Source organism: Phyllobates terribilis, unplaced genomic scaffold (genome assembly GCF_046119375.1).
Source record: "Phyllobates terribilis strain yellow unplaced genomic scaffold, ASM4611937v1 Scaffold_4__5_contigs__length_816908805, whole genome shotgun sequence".
NCBI classification, from domain to species: domain Eukaryota; kingdom Metazoa; phylum Chordata; class Amphibia; order Anura; family Dendrobatidae; genus Phyllobates; species Phyllobates terribilis.
Window position 1 is genome coordinate 790,176,085 of NW_027362764.1, and position 22,394 is coordinate 790,198,478.

The 22,394-nt window shown below is 43.0% G+C and overlaps 1 protein-coding gene and 1 long non-coding RNA gene across 2 annotated transcripts; both read right to left on the reverse strand.

Annotated features, from left to right (window-relative positions):
• Window positions 1–8,258: 8,258 nt before the first annotated feature.
• LOC141266077 (uncharacterized) lies at window positions 8,259–9,839 on the reverse strand. Its single transcript, XR_012320192.1, has 2 exons — window positions 9,214–9,839; window positions 8,259–8,952 (listed from the first exon to the last, which is right to left on the reverse strand). It is a non-coding gene; the product is annotated as an uncharacterized lncRNA (long non-coding RNA).
• Window positions 9,840–9,853: 14 nt separating this feature from the next.
• Window positions 9,854–12,510, reverse strand: ARC (activity regulated cytoskeleton associated protein). Its single transcript, XM_073679969.1, has one exon. The coding sequence runs from the start codon at window positions 11,937–11,939 to the stop codon at window positions 10,734–10,736; it is 1,206 nt and encodes a 401-aa protein (XP_073536070.1). The 5' UTR covers window positions 11,940–12,510; the 3' UTR covers window positions 9,854–10,733.
• Between the last annotated feature and the right edge of the window lie 9,884 nt (window positions 12,511–22,394).

Consider the following 22,394-nt stretch of genomic DNA (forward strand, 5'->3'; position numbering starts at 1 on the left):
GTCCTCCATACAGAATAATGGCCCCACATAGTCCTACATACAGAATAATGAGACCCACATAGTCCTACATACAGAATAATGGGCCCCACATAGTCCTCCATACAGAATAATGGCCCCACATAGTCCTCCATACAGAATAATGGGCCCCACATAGTCCTCCATACAGAATAATGGCCCCACATAGTCCTCTATACAGAATAATGGGCCCCACATAGTCCTCCATACAGAATAATGGGCCCCACATAGTCCTCCATACAGAATAATGGCCCCACATAGTCCTACATACAGAATAGTGAGACCCACATAGTCCTCTATACAAAATAATGGGCCCCACATAGTCCTCCATACAGAATAATGGTTTCCACATAGTCCTCCATACAGTATAATGGGCCCCACATAGTCCTCCATACAGAATAATTGGCTCCACATAGTCATCCATACAGAATAATGGCCCCACATAGTCCTCCATACAGAATAATGGCCCCACATAGTCCTCCATACAGAATAATGGGCCCCACATAGTCCTCCATACCGAATAATGGGCCCCACATAGTCCTCCATACAGTATAATGGCCCCAAATAGTCCTCCATACAAAATAATTGGCTCCACATAGTCCTCCATACAGAATAATGGGCCCCACATAGTCCTCCATACAGAATAATTGGCTCCACATAGTCATCCATACAGAATAATGGCCCCACATAGTCCTCCATACAGAATAATGGCCCCACATAGTCCTCCATACAGAATAATGGGCCCCACATAGTCCTCCATACAGAATAATGGGCCCCACATAGTCCTCCATTCAGTATAATGGCCCCACATAGTCCTCCATACAGAATAATTGGCTCCACATAGTCCTCCATACAGAATAATTGGCTCCACATAGTCCTCCATACAGAATAATGGGCCCCACATAGTCTTCCTTCCTGCAGAATAATGGGCCCCACAAAGTCCTCCATGCAGTATAATCGGCCCCACATAGTCCTCCATACAGGAAAATGGCCCCACATAGTCTCCCATACAGAAACATGGGCCCCACATAGTCCTCCATGCAGGAAAATGGCCCCAAATAGTCCTCCATACAGGAAAATGGCCCCACATAGTCCTCCATACAGAATAATGGGCCCCACATAGTCCTCCATACAGAATAATGGGCCCCACATAGTCCTCCATACCGAATAATGGGCCCCACATAGTCCTCCATACAGTATAATGGCCCCAAATAGTCCTCCATACAAAATAATTGGCTCCACATAGTCCTCCATACAGAATAATGGGCCCCACATAGTCCTCCATACAGAATAATTGGCTCCACATAGTCATCCATACAGAATAATGGCCCCACATAGTCCTCCATACAGAATAATGGCCCCACATAGTCCTCCATACAGAATAATGGGCCCCACATAGTCCTCCATACAGAATAATGGGCCCCACATAGTCCTCCATTCAGTATAATGGCCCCACATAGTCCTCCATACAGAATAATTGGCTCCACATAGTCCTCCATACAGAATAATTGGCTCCACATAGTCCTCCATACAGAATAATGGGCCCCACATAGTCTTCCTTCCTGCAGAATAATGGGCCCCACAAAGTCCTCCATGCAGTATAATCGGCCCCACATAGTCCTCCATACAGGAAAATGGCCCCACATAGTCTCCCATACAGAAACATGGGCCCCACATAGTCCTCCATGCAGTATAATGGGCCCCACATAGTCCTCCATACAGGAAAATGGCCCCACATAGTCCTCCATACAGAATAATGGGCCCCACATAGTCCTCCATACAGAATAATGGCCCCACATAGACTCCCATACAGAAACATGGCCCCACATAGTCCTCTATACAGAATAATGGCCCCACATAGTCCTCCATACAGAATAATGGGCCCCACATAGTCCTCCATACAGAGAAATGGGCCCCACATAGTCCTTGATACAGAAAAATGGCCCCACATAGTCCTCCATACAGAAAAATGGCCCCACATAGTCCTCCATATAAAATAATGGGCCCCGCATAGTCCTCCTTACAGTATAATGGGCCCACATAGTCCTGCATACAGGAAAATGGCCCCACATAGTCCTCCATACAGTATTATGGGCCCCACATAGTCTCACTACAGAATAATGGGCCTCACATAGTCCTCCATGCAGTATAATGGGCCCCACATAGTCCTCTATTCAGAATAATGGGCCCCACAAAGTCCTCCATACAGAATAATGGGCCCCACAAAGTCCACCATACAGAATAATTTACCCCATGTAGTCTTCCCTACAGAATAATGGCCCCACATAGCCCTCCATACAGTATAATTTGCCCCATGTAGTCTTCCATACAGAATAATGGTACCACATAGTCCTCCATACGGAATAATGGGCCCCACATAGTCCTCTATACAGAATAATGGCCCCACATAGTCCTCTATACAGGATAATGGGCCCCACAAAGTCCTCTATACAGAATAATGGGCCCCACAAAGTCCTCCATACAGAATAATGGGCCCCACAAAGTCCTCTATACAGAATAATTTACCCCATGTAGTCTTCCCTACAGAATAATGGCCCAACATAGTCCTCCATACAGAATAATGGCCCCACATAGTCCTCCATACTGTATATTGGCACCACATAGTCCTCCGTACGGAATAATAGGCCCCACATAGTCCTCCATACAGAATAATGGGCCCCACATAGTCCTCTATACAGAATAATGGGCCCCACAAAGTCCTCCATACAGAATAATGGCCCCACATAGTACTCCATACAGAATAATGGCAACACATAGGGTTCTGGCGTCGCAGGCCAAATAACATTCCACTGCAGGCCCGATTTGACCCACATGCAAGAATTTGACATGTATGGTCGAGAGCAATGAAGGGGGTAATGTCCTTATCCCCGTTGATTTAAAAAAGTAAAAGAGTAAATATCTTGTTCCTGGTGGTTTAGAACAGTGATGGATCAATATCTGCATCCTTAGATGTCTAGAGGAGTGAAAGAACAAATATCTGCATCATCAATAGTCACCAGGGCACTTAATGGGTCAATATCTACACCCCTCATGGTTTAGAGCAAAGAAAGGTCACAGTTTCCATGTGTAAGGGGGTGTGCCATGCAAGATGAAATTCCCCAGCGTTGTGCAGCATTTGTGAATGGAGACTGCCACCTACTGTTCAAATGGAATGCAGTGGAACTAAAGGATGAGGAAAGTGTTTCGGGAAGGACGAGTATAAAAAGAGCACCAGGTCAAGTGACATCTGTGACACGGCTAGAAGATATAAAAGGCCGGAGCGGCAAGGCGAAAAGTCAGTTGGCTCCAATAAGTGAAATCTGCAGGACATGTGCTGAGAGGGATACCATGGTCGAGTCATTGGGATGTGCTTGGAGGCCTGGCCCAGCTGGGCGTCATGAGTCAGTGAGCGGGATCCAGATATCCCCGGTTAAGATCCGTGAGTCCAGTTATGCTGGTCAAGACCTGAGGCCTAGCCCTTTGCCAGTCAAGACCCTAGGCCCAGACAACACCGGCCAAGACTCTAGGCCTATCCATCATTCATCCTGGCCTGATAGACGACCGTCACAAGTCTAGTACGGAAGACCGGGTGCGGACCCCGATCCGGATGTGGACGTCCGGAGGCGCGAGTGAACCGGGCCGTTACGTCCAGCGCTGACGAACTATACAGGGTTCGGTCCGGGGCTGTACAGCAGACAGGACGGGGGCCGGTCAGTACCCATAGAGCATTACTTTACTTTGTTAGAAGGACTTGTGGCCTAGCAGGAAATACCGGTGACCGCGTGTGCCCATACCGTGCTGTCAGGTGCTAATTTTCTGAAGACTCACCTCAAATGTGTTTTGAGTAAAATGGCGCCGGATAGCGCTATGTGCATGCGCCGATTCCAACGCCTTCACTCCCGGCCCGGTCTCCGGCGAGAAGAGAGGCGCCGCGGCAACGATCATCCTGGTCAGGTAAGTATGTACAGTAAGTATGGCGCCGGAGATCGCGGTATGCGTTCAGTGTCTACACATACCGGGATCTCCAGCACCATACACTCCTCTTACCTGTAACGGCTCCATGCGTTCTACTGTCTGGAGCCAGACTGCGCGTCATGCATGCACAGTCTATAGAGGCTTCAGACAGAGGGACGCTTGGCCGATTATATTATAGATATGTACAGCTGGTATAACCTGGGCATCTCCTGTATGTAATTATATATGTACAGCTGGTATAACCTGGGCATCTCCTGTATGTAATTATATATGTACAGCTGGTATAACCTGGGCATCTCCTGTATGTAATTATATATGTACAGCTGGTATAACCTGGGCACATTCTGTATGTAATTATATATGTACAGATGGCATAACCTGGGCATCTCCTGTATGTAATTATATATGTACAGATGGTATAACCTGGGCATCTCCTGTATGTAATTATATATGTACAGCTGGTATAACCTGGGCATCTCCTGTATATAATTATATATGTACAGCTGGTATAACCTGGGCATCTCCTGTATATAATTATATATGTACAGCTGGTATAACCTGGGCATCTCCTGTATATAATTATATATGTACAGCTGGTATTACCTGGGCATTTTCTGTATATAGTGATACATGTACAGCTGGTATAACCTGGGCATCTTCTGTATATAATTATATATGTATAGTGGGTATAACCTGGGCACATTTTGTATATAATTATATATGTACAGTTGGTATAACCTGGACATCTCCTGTATATAATTATATATGTACAGCTGGTATAACCTGGGCACATTTTGTATATAATTATATATGTACAGCTGGTATAACCTGGGCATCTCCTGTATATAATTATATATGTACAGCTGGTATAACCTGGGTATCTCCTGTGTATAATTATATATGTATAGCTGGTATAACCTGGACATTATCTGTATATAATTATATATGTACAGCTGGTATAACCTGGGCATCTCCTGTATATAATTATATATGTACAGCTGGTATAACCTGGGCATCTTCTGTATATAATTATATATGTATAGCTGGTATAACCTGGACATTATCTGTATATAATTATATATGCACAGCTGTTATAACCTGGGATGAGCATCACTTCTTTATTTTTCACCCTCTCTTGATTTTGTCTTACAAATACTGATGTAAAACACTGACCAAATACTGAACGTGTGAATGTGGCCATAGTGTCAGAGTATATGCGGACACAATCTCTCCATACGTTTCTGACGCGCCCCCAGGGCCGTGGGGTACTCGGCAGCCGGGCCTCTGGTTGCTGGGGGATATCACGGTGGCTGGCTCGGTCCGTGGCCCAGGGCGGTCACTCAAAAGGGGAATTATTTATAGGGGGTTTTTGGAAAGTTCGTGACGCCACCTGTGGAATGCGGCTATGTGGAGCCGCCGCTGCGGAGCAGTCCTCTGGAGCTGGTGTTACGTCAGCAGGGATGGTGTGGCTCTCCACAGGTAGAGCTAGCTCCAGGGCAGTGTAAGGTGTGTAAGTTGCGCTGGGTGCTGTAGTGCCGGGAGGGACAGATGGCGCAGATGAAAGAATGGATGGAGGCAGTACGGTGCAGTCATCCGAGTTTTTACTCACAGTTCTTATGACAGTTCCACTGGTGCACTGTACGGGTGTCAGCCTCCCACGTCGCGCTGCGTTCACCAGGCAGGGGTTCAGCACTTCCTCAGGCAGATCAGGAGCACCTGACAGAACCCCACTTTCTTGTGTTCCTCTCTAGACCGTCTTCACACTGGGTCTTCTCCCTCCTGCCCTGCGCTTCCCACTCTCAATCCCGCTCGGGTGCTCTGCAGTCCCTCCTGTCTTGTTGGAGTTCCTGGACCTGCTTGACCCTCAATGGGATTAGAATGCGGCTTCGGCAACTGACTATATAAGCCAGAAGCCTCCGGTTTTCCCAGCCGAGAAGTAGAGTAACACGGCTGGAACAGGGGCCGGTCCCCTTCTTGCGGCCTGATCCCTCTGTCTTCTGACAGATTCGGGGTGTACGGGTGCCATCCTGCACTCGCCGTACCCCCTAGGATCCCTTCTGTAGATCGGAGCCTACTCCTCTGCTCCCCTCCTGGACCTCTATGACTGGGCCCTACTTGTGGAGCAGAGCTCCTACAGAGACTCTGCTCCCTGACTGACTTCTCCACTTACTACTCTGCCACCCTAAGATGGCCTCCCTTTTTATATCTCACTCTATAGTGCTCCCCTAAACAGCTTCCTCCACCCACACCCACTACTGGTTCCCCCTACCTTTGGTTCCCCCCACTCCAGCCAGGGTCAGGGCTCAGCAGGGTCACATTGCATCTTGCCCCTCCTGCTGGCCTGGGGTAGTGTAGTGTTGGATGTAGGTGTTGGGGTCCCGTGCAGCACTCCCTCCTTACCTGAGAGAAGGGGACACCACACCTGTGGGTGAGGTGCAGTACCTCTGTGGCGACAACCCTCAGGGGCGCCACATTTCCATGAGGAAGCACAGAGGAACTGCGCAGTGATAAGTCCCAATATGAGACTCTCCGGGATTTCTTTTTTCGTGGGGAATATAAGTATTTATTAACCAGACTTATACCCTGATGGATCCTCCTGAGATGACTCCTTTTCTCTGCCTTCGCCTTGCACTAGCTCGGACACCTTCCTCCTCCTCCTCCACGTTTTGTGTCTGTGTCAGTATTTCGCGCGGTTTCTGCTATGGTAACCATTTACCATTTACATGTTTCTATAGGATGAAATGATGGAATAATTACAGCTTATTGAAAGGTGCCCGGCCGGCGGTGTCACCTACCCATGAGTCACATCTCAGCTCCATCTTTTCTTTGTGCCGAGCTTTTTATGTGATTTTCGTTTTGCATTGTGGGCGCCTCGGCTGCTGTTCCTCCCCATTGTACGGTCCCAGTGTGAGCTGGAAAGCTAAATATTAGCGGTAATTGCTGTTCTGTGTGATGCAGCTCTTTATGGCTGGTGCTCAGATCGAGCTCGCGAGCAGGGGAACAATGGCAGACGTCCAATTCATTGACTTGGCTAAATTTAGAGACTGCTGCTCTGGAGGACTGCTTATCGAAGGGGGAACGCCGTAGTTATCCCCACCCCGCAAGGTGAAATTCCCACAAGTCTGCCAGCGGGGACTCTTCTCACTCCCTATGTTTTTTGCTTTAATTGCTTTAACTGCTTAATCATATGGCTAAAGCTGCTAACCTCCTTCCACCTATCAATTGCCTGAAGCCTCTATCTCCTTTCTTCTCGCTATCCTTTGCCATAAGCCTCTGCCCTCTTGTCTAGTATTTGCCTAAAGCCATTACCCTTCTTCCCACTATCATTTACTTCAAATTGCTGCCAATATTCCCCTGTCTATTATTTGCTTTAAGTCTCTATCTCCTTTGCTCTCTCTATCATTTGCCATAAGCCTCTACCCTTTTCCCCCTTCTCTATTATTTAGCAAAAGCCGCTGCCCTTCTTTCCTCCTCTCTATCAGTTTCCTGATAATATTCATTTTCCTGCTACACCAATGTGTTTTCTATAACACTATAGCAATAATCTTTTTTTTTTTATTATTCATGTCCTGCTGAACTTGTACTTATACACAAAAAAAGCAAGCTGAGCTTCAGTGCAAAGCATGGGGGAAAGGCAAAGCTTCAAGTGAGATAGGAGCAGAATTTTGGATTAGCTCAGATTCTGCAAACATAGTTGCTGTAGTACTGTAGATTATTTTATTATCACTCTGTCCTAGTGAAATGAACTGCAGTGTAAAGCATAAGGGATAGGGTAAACTTCTGATAAGACAGAAGCCACATTTTGGACTATTTCAGAGTTCACTAGACACTGCTGGAATACCCCAAAAAATAACTATGCCTTATTGGAAAAAAGCTGCACTGTAAAGCATGAGGAAATGCCGAGCCTCTGATGTATAATAAGGTAGCTGGTGTACCTAAAAATAGTGGTGACTTAATAGAGCACAGCTGTAGTGTAAAGCATTGGGGAATGCAGTCATGAGACTAGAAACCCTACTAACTAGTAAGCTTCAGTAATCAGAAATAATTATGTCCTAATGGAATAGAGCTGCAGTGTAAAGCATGGAGGAGAGACAGAACAGCAGCTTGAGTTGGATTTCAGATTATCCCAGACTCTAATACCCAATGCAGCTAATCTGGAGTCATTGGTTAAAGCTAATGGAGCTATAAAGCAGCCAACACAGAAGAAAATTACTAGTAGTTATTAATTAGACCTAGTAAATAATGTAGAGTAAATAACACAAAAAAAATTATATTTTCACATTTTATTATTCCATAGTCATCTGTACATTGACACAATTGGTTTTACAAAACGAAGTTTACAAGACCTCTTTGGATAAATGCAATGTGCTTCCATACACGTATTATAGACCATTGGTACAAAACCTGACGCTTTCTTCATTTTTGCTTCTTTTTTTTTTGTTGTAGCTTTGATAAGGCTTCCACATTAAGGTCACTTTTATCTGTCATGTCCAGTCCACTCCAAACTTTTCACTTGTACAATTTGATTCAATGTCATAGAGGTATCGACCATCTGTCATTAACATGGGCGAGATGAAACAGATCGGAGACATGTCCTACTAAGTTGTCAGGCTTTTGCGGCGCCTGATTGGCCTTGAGGTTTCAATGTCTTGAGCCGGTAATGGAGATCTGTGCTCGCAGGAACCTTTAGACGTACAAAGTTGACGTTTGTCGGAAATCGGTTTGACTATTTCTGTTGATTCTTACTACTTTTTTTTTTGAAGATTTAAGATTTTCTTGACGTAATATCCATACTTGGTTCCAGGAGTCCACATAGAGAAGATCTGTTCCAGAATTGACCACACATGAGCCTGGTGGTAGGCATCAGTTTCCACCAACGAAGGTCAGGAGAAAGACGAAGAGTGTTGTCTTGCCATGTCTGACATTTTCCCGAAGGTCAACAGCTTGATTTAGTGCTGGCATCTGAAAATAAAGGATAAAGAGAGTTGAGTTTAGGTCTTTTATGTGTAGACTTTTTTTTTACTTTTTACATTGGACTATAAATCTAATTGTCTACTCGGTCTAATATGGAGTGAATAGTTTAGGTCTATGCAACATAAGACATTTGGATTTAAGCCATCACTTAAGGAAATGATTTGAAAGTTGGGCTAAAACTTAATAAAACTTTTCAATCTATTATATTTTGTAGATATTAACATTGAATAGCTCAAATCGTATACTTACATTGTTGTCAGAGGGTCTCCAGCTCATCGGATGGATGTTCTTCACGACCAACCTCATGGACTTCAACAAGAGCAGTGCCCTTCAGGGATGTCTTTCTTGGTCACTCCCAAGTCCTTGTACATAGGACAGATGAGAATCCTTTGACCGGTGACTATTAGACTTCTGGACTTTGCTAAGATCTAGTCCAACACGAAGGTTCAAAAAGTTTGAAGAATGTTTCAAGAAGTCCTGAATTTTGCAGATATTCCTGAGAGAAGTTGACTGAGAGAGTCCTACATTCCTCACCGCCCTTGTGTAATGGTAACGGCAGTGGTTGGCATAGCTAAGAACGTTGATTCATGGGCATTTGTATCTACTTTGTAGGTGTACAAATGGTTCTCTGCTTGGTCCATTGATTTTTTTGTCCATTTGAAGCTTTCTGCTTGAAGATGTACATATATGAGAATGTCCATCAAGTAGAAATGTCCAGTAAAGTCCAATGATTATTTCCAAGGTTCCAAAAGTTTGGTTCGACTTTGATGCAACACATTATTGTTGTCTGATACAAATTGCTACTATGTATTTTCATGTATATTCCACTTGTACAAAAACACCATAAGTATCATTATACGATATGAACCCCAAACCCGCCCTCCCCCCCCCAAAAAAAAAAAATTACAAATTCGTTATAAAAATAAAGTTTACATTGCCATTCGTGACATTTTTTAGAATTTTTGAAGCATATTATTGCTTGCTAATAAAATATGGTAAAAAGTCCCGTTCAATGATATTTTCTATGACATCTTTTGCCGCTCTTTACAATAGGTCGCATTTATCTGATGTACAGCGTAGATCACAATTGACATTTTGGTACATACAGCATGGTAATAAATACAAAAAAAAAATAGGATTTTTCTTTCTTATTTATACATTCGTCATAAAAAAAAAAAATGCTCTTAAAACTGAACAAATTGTGAATTTTCTTACCTATGCCATTCCCTGAAATTTAAAGGGAGGAGGCAGAACACTTGTGCAAAAATCATCAATATTATATTTTTGATTTTTTTTTTTATTATTATTATTTGCATCAAAAAGTTGTGACACCAGATTCTGGTGACGATTCACAAACTTTTCCATAGTTGCTCTATGTGGTCGTAGAAAGCAATTACTGCGTCCTTTCTGGCTACATGCAGGGCAATATGTCCTGTTCACATGAGAAAACCTATAATTGTTATATTGTATCTACGCTTCAGTTGCTTAAATAGAAGTTAATTCATTGATCTCTAATCTTACTCCTCATGTTATTAAACTTGTATAGAGCAGATTTTTTTCTGAATGTAATACATCATTTTGACACATTTCTCCTATGTCTATGATGAGAATGTCTCATTGTCGAATGCACCTTATACAAACTTTCTTGCTCAAAACTCACAACTTTCCTTCAAGTTCTGAGCCTAAATTGACTTTATTCTTCCAAAGTCTAAAAGTATTTTTCATTCAAGAGCATTAATTTCACTCCAAGGTTTTGCAAAGCCTTCTGCTTAACATGCTTCTATGTAACCCGCTTTCTCAGTGATTATGCTATTGCTATTGCTATCGTAAGGATCCTTGGTGACGATGACATTCAGCTTTGTGCTGATTTGCTCATCTGAGTAAGCCGCCTTAAGGGTTAGCTTCTCTGACTGCTCAAAATCAAATTGGATTTCCTTCCCCATCTGCACTAGCTGGTCCATCGTCTTGGGGAGGGGTGATTTGAGGAACCTCTTAATCTCTGGGTGCAGAGTGCTAATAATGTAACGTATCATCTCCTCCTCGTTGGCATCAGCATAAAGTCTATGATACAAAGCTCTTTTCTTCCAAACAAATTGCTCAAGGGGTTCCCAACGTCTCTGAGGAAGATCTAAGTCCCTCTTGATGGCTTCTCTAACGACTAACCTTTCACAGTACTGCAAGAAAGCGATTTTAAAGTCATGCCAACTTTCTACTGTCTCCTGCCTGTATTCCCACCACTTCTTTGCTGCCCCGGTCAAGTGGTTGTCTACTTGAGAAAGCCAAACTTTCTCATTCCACCCACTACGCTTAAAAAACTTTTCTAAGTTTACTAAAAACTCACGTGGATCTTCTGACATCTTTGCATCAAACTCGGGAGGAGCCAAAATATCAACAGAAATGACAACCCAATGGTGTGGGTGACAAGATTGAGCTGGCAGTGGAGGTGGTGGTGGGGGTGGAGATGATGGTGGGCTGGGGGCATAAGGATCAACAATCTCTTGATTGGCCTCTGCCTCTTTTTCTTTATCGCTTTTCTCTCCATAGAAAGACCTCCTATGCTTCTCTTCCATCTTACATGTCCTACACAAGTTCTGATCAGCCTTACTAACCATTTTTTCAAAACGAGAGAACACCCCTCTCCAAGAGTTCATCTCCCTCTTCACCCACCTTTCCAAGTTGACTAAAGTATCTTGACACCTCAACAAACAAGCCTTGATAGATCGTTTCCACCTCTGAATCCCAACAACCGGGGACTGATCATTCATGTTAGCATTTAACCTCTGGACTGACCTCTTAAACCCTTTCAGCTCATTCTCGACCTGTCTGGAAACTCCAGAAAGAATATACACCTGCGTCTTTCTAACCCTGTCCAACATTTCTGCCGGACTACAAGTACCAATCTGTAGAGCCACAGTTTGTTCAGGCACAGAGAGAGTGGGTGCTACAATGCCACTAAGAGCCATGCTTGCTGCCATGGTGGGAATTTGAAATTGTTACAATTGTAGCAAATTTTCAAAAAATATTCAAATTTTTGAATCGTTTTGCCAAGCGAACAAAAGTTATCGTTAATGAGATTCTCAGCAAGAAATGACTTGACATGCAAACCCTTCTCTCTATGCTTTTTTTGGGTTAAGAGCACTTTCATAAAACCCCAAAAAACATTCTACAATTCCTTACAGAATAGAAAGTATCAAAAGGTGAAATTTTCAGTTCAGTAAAACAATGCAATTTTTTGTTTAAAGTTGAAGAAAGATAGGAAAGATGGTAGATGGATATCACCGCAAAAAAAAGTGTCCAGTCTTTTCAGAAGTTTTGTAGTATTGGAGGAATCCCGATGATCAGAAGACTTGTCCAAGGATTCAAGGCAGAGAAGATTCTTCTCACAAGCAGAGAAAAGAAAGTCTTTGAGTTAAAAGTGAAGCTTCGGAGAAAGCTAGCTATTGAGCCGGTAACGATCCTCGAAAGTCGGTGCGAATGCAAGAGAACAGAGAAAACTATTTCCTATCTGCTCGCATCTGAGTTTGTGAGGATAGTTTTCCAGGCTCGGTATTTATACTGTATCTTGCCGAGCTCGACATGTGAGTTATCAGCAAACCCCAGTCTACGTTTACCACGCTCATTGGTTGGAGCTTCTGTCTCCCTGACAACCGGAACATTGGGATGCCAATTCAATGCCCCCCCCTCCCTATGATTCAGCTAACACGTTGAAGGCTGTGAACACTCCAGCTTTGGAAGAATGTGTAATTCCCTTTCTCTCTCTTTCTGCGAAAACACGTAATTGAGCTATAATAACCAGGAGACACATCTCCCACGGAATATTACACGTCTTCCCTGTCTGAAATTGACAAAAAAGGTCTTCTCGTAATTTTACCAGATGGGTGAACGACCATGTCCTCCCACCTTACGCACACCTACGTGAAGTACACACACATACGCACTCACATAGACACAATCTTGTTTGTGAAGTGGGGTTGGTGGCGCAGACTTGTTGACTCACATTATTTAGGTCGGAGGAAATTTTGGAATTTTTATTGAAGTGGGTTGACAAACAGTCAAGGCCGTTGAGTAATATGTCATTTGTAGGAGGACTTATAATAAACACACAACGGGAGAAGAGACCTACAGCCAAAATACTAAATCAGTGACTGCCGGGAATCCAAGGACTTGCTCGAAGGTGGAGTTTATTCCTCGATGGAATAAGCCTAGAGCTAATGTGACAATAGTGGAAAGACTGAGATCACTTTTTACAGTTGAACGTTTGTGCGCTATGGTTCAGGATTGAGTAACGGAAATACAGTGAAACTTCTTCAAATGGCCACCTCTTGTAGAAGACACCACCATCCATGATATTAATTTTCCAAGTTGAGAAGACCATTCAATGCACATTTTGAGTGGTCATTTGAAAGAAGCTTCTCCATAGCTATATATGTATAAACTATTGAATTATCATTTGGGATGAATGACCCTGGACCAAAATAATTTCTTAAACAAAGGGATGTGACTTTTTGAAACCAGATGAAACCCTATGACTCTACTTGACCAAATCGATCACTCGGAGTGTGAGATATAGGACTATGGAGCTGAGCCTTTAACCAAAGGAACGATGCATTTTTAAATTCCGAGTAATAGAAATCTGCTCATAAAAGTCATAAAAAAGTGTCAATGCTCCTCTGTTTCGGGAAATGGTTGAGTACTTACTTCATTTTATTATCTGACCTGTCTATACAGGAGATGAATTTTAGTAGAGTTTCTTTTTTTTTTTGCACCATTTGAACCAATCCTTTATGGAATTTGTGGGTCAAGATGAGACTTCAAAGAAGGGAACGTAAAAGCGTTCCATGATTTCAGTTCAGAGTTGACAAATTATGAATTTTTAGAAGGTTGAGCCTCAAACTCACCATTGGGTTGACTGAATATCTTACCATCGTAGCTGCAGGTAGAGCTGGCCATAGTCTGTGACCACAATAATCCTAAATATCCTGAATGAATATTCTAGCCATTAGGTCAAGGTGAAATCCAACCTCAGACTTAATTGTTGTCTCCATGAGATCTTCAGACCAGATCCATTTCAAATGTATTAGTCCCACCAAATAAATACTGTAGATTTATTGGATGAACCCAATGTCTCTATTTCTTCAAAATGGCCATCCCGACTGTTAATAGGGATCCCAACAAGTTTTCTAATATGCAACACGCACCTAATAATGATTCATGAAGAATTTGTCCAGAATGAATAAAACAGGACTTGATTTCATAAACAGCACCACCTCTGTCTACAGGTTGTTTGTGGTACTGCAGCCGAGCTTAATTTGCTTCACATTAAGGCTGAGCTGCAATATCAATTGCAGTCTCTTATCAGGTGTGGGTCTGTTTCTGGAGGAGAGCAGCCATGTTTTTTTAATCCTGGACAACCCCTTTAAAAAATGTTGGATCCTGGAGACCGCTAAGTACATATTTAACAGCGCCCTGGGCCCCATTTATTAATTCTACACCCCCCTCCGATAGCTACGGATCCATTGCACCTTGAACGGGAGGTCTATGAATGGCTTTGTCTTGTAGAAATTTCCGACATTGTATCTTTTTTTCGTTCTCCGCCTTTGTTCTTATGAAGAATTCTCTGTGTTCTTTGAGTCTCGGCAATTCTCTACATTTAGTTTTGTTTTTTTTCCTCTTTCTTTTCAGTCCTGATCTCCTCTCCTCTGGCTAGCTGCAGTTTTGGCCTTATTTAGTCACAGTTCTTCAACACCTACTCACTGACTAATTTTCCCGGTGACTCATGCCTTCTCACAGGCTCGGCTTCTGGTCCCACCATGCTGTACTTCCAAGCTCCACATGCTATGTGAGGGGGATTGTGTGAACAGAGCATAAATTACAGCGTACACCTTCCAATTTCTCCGAGTGGGATGTCAATTAAGCGTCTCATGCATGTTATCTGTGGGAAGGTGGAGAGGGGGATTACCCTACATTCGAGGCTTCGTTCCTTCGGATGAGAGAGACGAGGAAACCTGCTTCACATCTGTTCCCGTTGTAAGGCGCGCAGCGAGGGGCCGGTGCGGGAACCCATCATCATGGAAAGATGATTTCATTATAATTGTAAATTATCTATCAAAAAAAGTTTTTTTTTTTGCACTGTGAAGAGTGACTGATTACAGAACTGATCGTAGCGTCATACACAGCCATCGCCATATATGTAGCCATATAAATACATCATAAACCATATCTAGGATCCAATCTGTCAATCTGGTTGTCAGTCTCAGTAGACATTGGGTCAAAGTCAGTAGTCTGGAGGACCCTATCGGGTGGTTCTCGGCACAGTATCCTTTGGATGCACCCTTCTTGGTAGGTTGTGGGTCCTGTTCGAGGGTCATGGGTGTTATGAGGTAGCAAAATATTGATGATTGGTGAAGGGTCATAACATCATCCTTTAATATTTTGGTCTGAGAAGAAATAAATATCCATACTATAGTGAATTTAGGGCCCAATGATTCAATGCTGATGTCCGGATATTGGCTACTCAAGCCTTACAGTGTGAACCAGGACCCAGCATGAGACCCAGTAGTATATCAATGGAGGAACCTACGACCATCCTTATATCCCACCCTTAGCTGTAATGGACTTTGACAGGTGATACTTGGCAGCTTTTCCAATTCTCTTTATGCAGAATAGTCTGTAGAGGTAGAATCACTGATCCACTTGGCTCAGTGGTGGTATGTAATAAGGGAAAAAAGCGAGGAGCAGCAGACTTCTGCGCAGTAAAGTCTACAGTGATGTCATGCTGGACCTGTAAGTTAGAGGCAACCGGGATTCCAATAGGTAGGAGGTGGTTCACAGAGATCCTATCCGACGGTCAATGTTTCTGCAAAACAATTCACTCTTTCTACTTATAATGTATACCAGCGTTCCTTATTACATAGTGTCCTCTGTTATTATACATAGCACTATGTCTTATTACAGTGTCCTCTCTTATTATACACAGTACTGTCCTTTATTAAGTAGTGTCCACTCTTATTATGTACAGTGTCATCCCTTATTACGTTATGTCCTCTCTTACTATACATACCACAGTCCCTTATTACATTGTGTTCTCTCTTATTTTACATACTGCTGTTCTTTATTGCAATGTCCTCTCTTGTTATGTATATAAGGCCATAGTAATATGTAATAAGTGTCAACCCTTATTACAAAGCATCCTCACTTACTATGGATAGTGACATCCTTTATTACATTGTGTTCTCTCTGTTTATACATAGCGCTGTCCTTTATTACATAGAGTCAGCTCTTAATATGTATAGCACCATCCCTTATTACATAGTATCTTCTTTTATAATGTATAGTGGTGTCCCTTGTTACATAGTGTACTCTCTTATAATGTATAGTGGTGTCCCTTGTTACATAGTGTACTCTCTTATTATACGTAGATCTGTCCCTTATTACATACAGTGACCTATTTTAGGTCTCCTTCACACGTCCTTATAAACCACGAACATGAAAAAGAACAGTACAGGTGTCATCCTCGCTTACTATGTGTAGCGGCATCCTTTATTACATTGTTTTCTCTCTTTTTATACATTGCGCTGTCCTTTATTACATAGAGTCTGCTCTTAATATGTATAGCACCATCCCTTATTACATAGTATCTTCTTTTATAATGTATAGTGGTGTCCCTTGTTACATAGTGTACTCTCTTATTGTACGTATTGCTGTCCCTTATTACAATGTCCTCTCTTATTCTGTATAGCACCATCCCTTATTACATAATGTCCTCTTTTCATGCTTTCATACTTTCCATAGTATTGTTATTTATTATGTAGTGTCCTCTGTTATTATGTATAGTGTAATCCCTTATTACATTGTGTTGTTTCTTATTATACATAGCACTGTTCCTGTTCCTTATTACAGTGTCCTCTCTTATACTGTATTAGCGCCAGCCCTAATTACATAGCGTTCTCACATGTTAGATTTAGCGCCGTCCCTTATTACAGCGTGTCATCTCTTATTATACATAGTGCTATTCTTTATTGCAATGTCCTCTCTTGTTATGTATAGTGTATATAGTGCCATCCCTTATTACACAGCATCCTCTCTTACTATGTATAGTAATGTGCTTTATTACATAGAGTTTGCTCTTAATATGTATAGCACCATCCCTTATTACATAGTATCTTCTTTTATAATGTATAGTGGTGTCCCTTGTTACATAGTGTACTATCTTATTATACGTATCGCTGTCCCTTTCTACATACAGTGACCTCTCTTACGTCTCCTTCACACATCCGTATAAAACACGTACATGAAAAAAACAGTACAGGTGTCATCAGCGTGTCCGTTTTTACCATCAGTATTTTTCCGGTATGGATAAAGAAAGAAAGAAATTACAAAGCAACTCCTATACTTTGCAGTGTTAAACACAGACAGCACACAGATGGCTACTCTCTTAGGTGGGGTTTGTATTCATTTTGAAGAATCATCAGGGTGGGGTTTGACATTGCATTAAAAAATGTGACATGGACACCGGCGACCCGTAGTCTGCCCCTGACTATGCTGACATATATTCAAGATCCTGAGAGACCCCATTCTTCTATGGCAGTCATATTAGTTATCACCCAACTTTCCCATGAACAGATATTGTCTAAAACTAAGATATTTAATAACAGTATTTAATAGGGTTAAGGGGAATATTCTGCAAGTACTGAGTATGTCAGAAGGGGACGAGAGATTTGCTGAACGCAGCTTCTTCCATTTATTTTCATCCGGTACGAGGTGTTGCGGATCAGCTGCGACATCTGATGATGATGCGCTGACACCTCGGTGTGAGGGAGGACGGGTTGACGGATGACAGGGGGAATTCACAGCTTGATGCTGGCTCTGCACATAAAAGGCTCGTTATGGGTACGAGCACCGGGAGGTGCGGCTGAGACTACGTAGCCGACAGGAAAGGAAGTCCATGTATGGCTGCGGAGCTCGGAGCAGGAAAGGACACAGAGATGAGGAAGCCCCGGGGAAGGCGAGGAAGCCATAATGGGGACTCCATCTGGATACAGGATCAATGACTTATCGAGCTCCAAATCAGGAGGATAATTATTGCACGGGGCGACTTCAGATACAGAAGCCAAAGTCGTTAATATCTTACAGCGGCCCAATAACGTGGTGACACGGACCGCGCTGTCAATGATGCACATGGCGAGTGTGACCGGCGGACTAAATACATTCAGATTGGAGATGTGGATGACGAGAAATTCCAATCAGAAGCCAAAAAAAAAGCGCCAAAATCCAATAGTCACAGATATTGTGCTGCCTTTTCAGCAGCTGCTGTCCCAGCCGGCGCAAAAGTTATCCACATGGTGACCTGTGACGAAACTCGTCCATCTTCGATCATTTGTTTTTCATCTCATTGAAGGGTTTTTCTGCCCTATATTTTAATACAACATTTGGTCCTAGTGGGGTAAAAAATATAAGAAACATCATAAAGTCGCCTTTCATATCTTCCACTTCTCCTCCATACCACCAGCCATGTATCCCTCTGGTCTTTTCTTTTTCTCTTCCTGTTTACTTGACAGATGCGGGCAATCGCCGTGGTCACTGATTAGCTGCAGTGGTCATACGCAAACAAACTCGGAAGAGAAGGAGAGGAGACCGTTGGGGGACATGGCTAGCGGGATGGAGGACCTGCGGGTGGTCGGAAGAAGATTGTATACTATGTATTTACCACACTCGGGTCATATGTAACATTAAAGAAATGGAGAGAAAACTCTAAAGAAATACAACAATGTCGGCCGATTATTTTTTGTACATATTTTTTAGAGATGGGTGAGTTTGCTCGTGGCAAATTGAATTTCTCCTGAATCTGAATTTTTGGCAATTAACTTCGTGCAAATTCAGCAAAATGCCAGCCACCGTTCTGCTGAATCGTAGAGAGCCTGGAAATGGGTTGTAAAAAAGGCTGTGCACCTCGCTCATCGACCAGTCCTTCTTTATGTCTGGCATTTACTTTCCTCATTCCTCTGGCACAAAACAACTTCGTTGGTCATCTTCACACAACCAACAACAAATGTGCGGGGGTCACTCTGGGCGGCACTGATCCTGTAACGCTGATGTTGTGGTGCAATGTACCTCATGGTGTTCAGTATAGAGCAAAAAACTAATGTTTCCTGGTGAAAGCACAAAGCTTAGTGTTACATCTTCTGTAGCACAAGGGCACATGCATATCGGTGACAATCAGCAGTAGTTATACTGCATGGTGGTGCACAGTGCAGTGCTCCACCAAGGACAACCATTAGTGTCTCTATTTCCTTGTCTTCAGAGGAGTTTCTCCACTCTAATAAAGGCATCTCCTCCCCAGAGCGCCTCAGGCTCCAGCAGGTCTTCATCCCTTGCTGCACAGTGAAGACTGCCAACATCTTCTGCTCTCCTCGCTCCATACATTTCCTTTGGGGCAGCTCCTTATGGGTATTCTAGCAGGTCTTCCTAGAGAAGTACATAGACAACTTCTGCATGACACTGATCTCCTCTCAGAACTACTGTAAACATCAAACTGTGGCCACGGCCATTCACCAACTGGAAGGTTCTGCGCTAATCCACCAACTAGAAGGTTCTACATTAATCTACCAACTAGAAGGTTCTGTATTAATCGACCAAATAGAAGGTTCTGCATTAATCCACCAACTAGAAGGATCTACATTAACCCACCAACTAGAAGGTTCTACATTAACCCACCAACTAGAAGGTTCTACATTAACCCACCAACTAGAAGGTTCTACATTAATCCACCAACTAGAAGGTTCTACATTAACCCACCAACTAGAAGGTTCTGTATTAATCCACCAACTAGAAGGTTCTACATTAACCCACCAACTAGAAGCTTCTACATTAATCCACCAACTAGAAGGTTCTACATTAATCCACCAACTAGAAGATTCTGTATTAATCCACCAATTAGAAGGTTCTGCATTAACCCACCAACTAAAAGGTTCTGTCTTAATCCACCAACTAGAGGGTTCTGTATTAATCCACCAAATAAAAGGTTATGCATTAATCCACCAACTAGAAGGTTCTGCTTTAATCGACCAACTAGAAGGTTTTGCATGAATCCACCAAACAGAAGTTTCTATATCAATCCACCAATTAGAAGGTTCTGCCTTAATCCACCATCTACAAGGTTCTGCATTAATCCACCATCTAGAAGATTCTGAATTATTCCACCAACTAGAAGGTTCTGCATTAATTCACTAACTAAAAGGTTCTGTATCAATCCACCAACTAGAAGTTTCTGCCTTAATACACCAACTAGAAGCTTCTACATCAATCTACCAACTAAAAGATTCTGAGTTAATCCACCAACTAGAAGGTTGTACAACAATACACTAACTAAAAGATACTACATCAATCTACCAACTGAAAGGTCCTCCAATACTCCACCAACTAGAAGGTTCTGCATTAATTCACCAACTAGAAAGTTCTATATTAATCCACCAACTAGAAGGTTCTATATCAATCTACCAAACTAGAAGATTCTGCATTAATCCACCAACTAGATTCTGCATTAATCCACCAACTAGATTCTGCATTAATCCACCAACTAGAAGGTTCTGCATTACTCCACCAACTAGAAGGTTCTGCATTAATTCACCAACTATAAAGTTCTATATTAGTCACCTTCAAGCACCCTCTCAGATCCAGGGCATGCCGATAAGAAGCAATTCCTGCTCTGTTTGGAAGTCATAGGACCGCTGCAGCATGTGATTGGTTGCAGTGGTCAGGTGGTTGATTCTGTAATGATTTGATCTCTAGCCACCTGATGGCTGCCACCATTCACAAGCTGCAGTGGTCCTCTGACTTCCAAATGAAGCAGACATTGCTTCCGGAGCGGCTACAGACCTTAAAAGAGTGGCACTGAAATGTGAGTACGCCACCTATGGTATTAATAGTGTGTGCATGCCTTGATTTTTTTTCTACTTCGGACACCCCCTTTAAAGGTCTGGGGTCTGTTTTAGTTTATGTTTAGTTTAGGGGGTCCAGTGTGGGGGGTCTGCAGAGACGTAACTGTAAAGGGTGCAGTAGACCATGTCCCTCAAGCCTGGGGAGGACCAAAAAGTAACTTTGACCCACATGAGAAGACAAATCCTTTAAATATGCCTTATCGATTCGAGTCATGATGGAGATTGTGTACTGGACCCACGGGCTTCACATTATGCCACTGGCACATGACAAATTCAGCTCTGCTATACCTTTCCCCTTGACACAGCACCGATCAGCTTCATGTTCAGTGACGTTACTGCTCTGGTTGTGGTGACCGCAATGGTCTAACCCTGTTACACGGCCTTTACTGGACCCTCCAGTCACTCCGGGACCCCCTCACTGCTCCCTCTCTCTGCTGTTCCAGTGCATATAGTGGGAGCAGGCAGCATTAGATCTGATTGTGGGGGGGCGGCTATAATCTCAGCTATCGCTGCGGTCATTGAACTGTTCTGGCGAGAACCGATGAGAACAAAGTGTTCCCTCCGCTTGTTAGAACTGTGACATTCAGACAGATCGTACAGCGGGGGGGGGACATTACTGCCACTTACAGGGCTGAAAACCGCGAGCACGTAAAACAAGAGAGAGAGGGACGAGTGTCGGAATAACGAGTATTACACACCAGGAGCAAAGGAAGGAATACAATTATATTTAACCCTTTATCCATTATAAACAGCAAGCAGGGACGGAAAACTTCTGGATGGTCTATCAGCAGCTATCATAGCCAGTATAAAAGCAGAGGCAGGAAATGCAGCAGATATTTTGTGGCGAATCTGGATAGTTAGGGGACGTCACAAATTTGCCATAGAGATAGGGATATATAGTCATAAAACAGTGAACAAAGTGTGCAGAGTGTGTATGACAGCACAGCAGTAGAGATGAGTGTGTGAGGATAATGTCAAAAATGTCTTTTTAAAGCAATTGGTCTTAAAATCCTTTGATTCGCCACAAATCTCAAATCTAATTTCCTAAGAAAATTTGGCAAATCTGATATATTCAAATTTCCAGTCAAAGAAAAATTGTATTGTTTGGTCTTGATGAAGAAAAGCATTATACCCGTTGGCAAGTTTATGTTTCCAAACAATAATGTTGCTAACCCTTCACATATGGTGGAGGATGCGGGCACTGGTTGCTCGGAGTAATGGCAGAATAATTGCTTTCATCTGAAGATTGTAACTGTTCTAGATAAAGCCTGCTACCTCCCCACTGAGCCAGTCACATGCTATGGAGGAGCTAGATAAGCAACTGGAGCAGAACAACTTGCTAATCATCCACACCACCAAAAGACTGTACTGGATATTCTGGGAGAAATCACTGTGTTAACTGTGTTGTTACGTAGGACTGCAGGTGACCTCTTCTACATTATCTGTACTCAGAGAGCTATCACTGTGTTATCTGTGGTGTTACATAGGACTGCA